We start from the raw sequence: 3,546 nt of genomic DNA, 5'->3' as shown, positions 1-3,546 counted from the left end.
TGAACCACCACTTTTATTTTTATATTAACGGACTAAAGCGGCCTCTGTTGACCGATATTTGTATATAGCTTACATCTTATTTAGCACTAGTAAGGAGGCGCCCGTTAGTAGTTTTCTTATTAACCACAGAGTCGTATGTTTCATGTTTTTGCTCCGGTTGATGTAATATTGTTATAAATTTCGCTAAGGCCTAATAATACACTGGTAAGTTTATATTCCATTTTTAATGGACATACAGTTTAAGCAGGCTATTAGCTATTGTTTAGACATATAATTTAACAGATAGTTGTAATAACACCTTTTTGAAGTTATAAATATTATTCAAGGTTATAGTTTCCTAAATTGAACTGTTTGAAGTTTCTTGCCATCGGACCAGTCCAAATTAAGCAGCTGTGGTTTATTTCAAGTTAATATGACAGAATGTGCAAAATATGGGAAATGGAGTGAACAAAATATGAATGAAGCGTTAATCGCATTTCAGAATGGTGCTGCTGGGTTAAATGAAATAGCTAGGAGATATAAGATACCAAAGGCAACGCTGAAACGAAGAATTGATGATACGAATAAGAATGTTCATGGAAGCGAAAAAAAATTTGGTCGTGGTGCAGATCTTCCACCAGAATTAGAGGGGGAGATAGTTACACATGTTCTGGAGCTTGAACGGAGGCTGTTTGGAATAACCCGTAGTGATTTAAGAAAGCTGGCTTACGACGTCGCTGAAGCAAATGGGATTCGACATAGATTGAAGAATGGACAAGCCGGTAATAAGTGGTATTATTGCTTTATGTCGCGACACAAAGAGTTATCGCTTCGTCAGCCAGAACGTACTTCATCGGCCAGGGCTCTAGGGTTTACCAAGGAAAAAGTTAAACTTTTTTTTTGATTGTCTTACTGCTCTTTTTGATAAGCATAACTTTGGTCCATCGGAGATATATAATGTCGACGAGACTGGTCTTTCTACAGTCCAGAGACCACAGAAAATTATTGGACGAAAGGGCAAGCATCAAATAGGATCTTTAACAAGTGGCGAACGAGGCGTAAATACCACGTGCGTTTGCTGTTTTAATGCTGCCGGAATGTACAGTCCACCGATGTTAAATTTCAAACGCATCAGATTTAAAGATGAACTCAAAGAAAGCGCACCTCCAGGAACAATATTTGCTTGTTCGGAATCGGGATGGATAACCAGCGAATTATTTGTAAATTGGCTAAAGCATTTTAAGTAATTTCGTAAAACCCAGAAATCAAAAAATAAAAAACGATGCATTTTAGTATGGACGGTCACACAACACACCAATCTGCTTGACCATAACTCTGTGAATAATTACATGATGTCATTACCAAAACTCACCACACATCAGATGCAACCGTGTGATAGTTCATTTTTTAAGCCCCTTAGTTCATATTTTTAAACCAAGCAGCTGACCAAGTGGCTTCGTGCCAATGCAGTCAAAAATATTTTTTAATTTCAAGTAATCAAGAGGCTGCCTTTAAAGCAGCATAATTGGAAACGCCGTTAGCGGCTTTGCAAAATGTGGCATATGGCCTTTAGATCCGAATGTTTTTGACGATAGTGAGTTTGTTAGTCTTCCCAGTGATAACATGGATTGCATAAATACCCTAAAGGACCAAATAGAACCTAAAACACAAGCAGTTGCACAAGAAGTTTCTACTAGCGTCAATAGCCGCTTGGAAATCCCATCTACCTCTACCTTGGAAGAATCAGTGGATGCAGAATGTTCCACATCATCCTTACAAAAATTTAAATCTGTGTCCGAAATATCTCCTATGCCAGTTTTGCCTTCAGTCACTTCTAATGGTACTACATTACTAACCAGCACTCCATACAGGAATCGTCAAGTGAATCTGACAACGAAGATAGTCTTTGCATTGTTTGTATACCTATATCCATTTTCACAGTCCAATCCAGGGGAAGAATGGATTCGATGCACCTCATGTAAAAAATGGGCTCACTTGAAATGCACTAATGGCCGAAACAGTATTTTTATCGGTGCATAAATTGTGAATCTGATCGCTCTGACAGTGACTAACTGATTCGTTTACATGTTATGTGTGTTATAATTTTTTTGAGATATGTTATTAAGTTTGTTGTCTACTTATATCTTTAACTTCCTATAGAACGTTATCTTTATTTTAATAAATAATATTTTTCCTTAAATAATTAGAAATTAGCATGGTTCAATTTAGGAAACCTATGGTTCAAAATAAGAAGCCAAGATCCCAAATTGGACCAGTGACTTAAAATTTTTTATTCTTTATTTTTTTCCAACCAAATAGATTTTTAAGGTGTTTAAAAACAAATATGCGTTTGTGACACTTTCTAATGATGGCATATATTTTTTGGAATAAGAATTGGTCATAGAATTTTTTAAAAAAATCATATTTGCTTAAGTGGTTCAATATAGGGACCTTTCCCCTACCACCCACGTTTTCTGCAAAAATTGACAGATTTGTGATATTCGTGGAAACACGTCAACAAATTTATCGAGGGGAAAGGTGTTTTATGAAAAATCGAAAGGCCCTGCTTCAACTAACCCCCAGGGCGTCATACCCCAATTTTTTTTAAATGAGACAAGGGGTCGTGTGACACATCATTTTAAAGCGCTTTTTATTCTGAACATTTTGACATCCTATTTTTTAAATTTTAATTTATCGTTGAGGAATAACATCCATTTTAAGGTTCTATCTTCAATATTTTGGGGAACGGTTTTATAAACTACTGACTTTAAATGATCCCAAAGAAAAAAGTCGTTTGGGATAAGATCAGGTGACCTTATAGGCCATTCTATTGGCTCTCTTCTTCCTATCCACCTCTCTGAAAATCTATCGCCCAGCCAATCCCGGACATATCTGGCGTAGTGGGGACGCGCACCGTCTTGTTGAAAGTGAATAAAATCTTCATTAAGTATTGCGTTACCGACGTCGTCCCTTTTATTTTCTACTGCATCAGTAATTAGTGGATCAATTGCTTCTTCCAACATGTTTAGGTAAATCTCCCTCGTCAGATTTTCATTTAGGAATACAGTACAACTCCCGCCCAAACATTGATTTTTTGTGAGTACTGCGTATGCCCCTCTCTAAAAATATGAGGGTTTTCATCACTCCAATAGCGACAATTATGTTTATTGATATCTCCATTAAGGAAAAATGTGCATTCGTCAGTAAAACATGTGTTTAAAAGCAAATTTGGAGTTCGTGCAATGTACTCAGTCATTTCTTCACAAAATTGAATTCTTCGATCTGGGTCATCTTCATTCAATGCGTGTAGAATTTGAATTTTATACGGATGGAATTTGTGAAACTTAGTTACCTTGTGGATTGATCCGGCTGACACGTAGGTGGCATTAGAAAACCTTATGGAAGTACATGGATCTGCCGCAAAATGTCCTAAAACCTCAATTTGAGTAGCCTCATCAAGAACCCTAGGACCTCTACGTTTTGAATTGGCTACCGACGCCGTGGTTCTAAACCTTTGAATAAGCTGCATGCAATAAACGTGAGAAACATTTTTATCGGGGTGTCTTG

At 36.9% G+C, this 3,546-nt stretch overlaps 1 protein-coding gene across 1 annotated transcript; it reads left to right on the top strand.

The window, feature by feature from the left end:
- The first annotated feature begins 412 nt into the window (after positions 1 to 412).
- On the top strand, positions 413 to 1,226 carry LOC115885520 (tigger transposable element-derived protein 6-like). The gene is made up of 2 exons (XM_030904471.1): positions 413 to 865; positions 909 to 1,226. The coding sequence occupies exons 1-2, from the start codon at positions 413 to 415 to the stop codon at positions 1,224 to 1,226; spliced, it is 771 nt and encodes a 256-aa protein (XP_030760331.1).
- The last annotated feature ends 2,320 nt before the right edge of the window (positions 1,227 to 3,546 follow it).

Source organism: Sitophilus oryzae, unplaced genomic scaffold (genome assembly GCF_002938485.1).
Source record: "Sitophilus oryzae breed Bouriz unplaced genomic scaffold, Soryzae_2.0 scaffold_395_pilon_pilon, whole genome shotgun sequence".
In the NCBI taxonomy this organism is placed as follows: domain Eukaryota; kingdom Metazoa; phylum Arthropoda; class Insecta; order Coleoptera; family Curculionidae; genus Sitophilus; species Sitophilus oryzae.
Note: the sequence above shows the minus strand (reverse complement) of the source record. Positions and strands in the feature narration are given on the sequence as shown.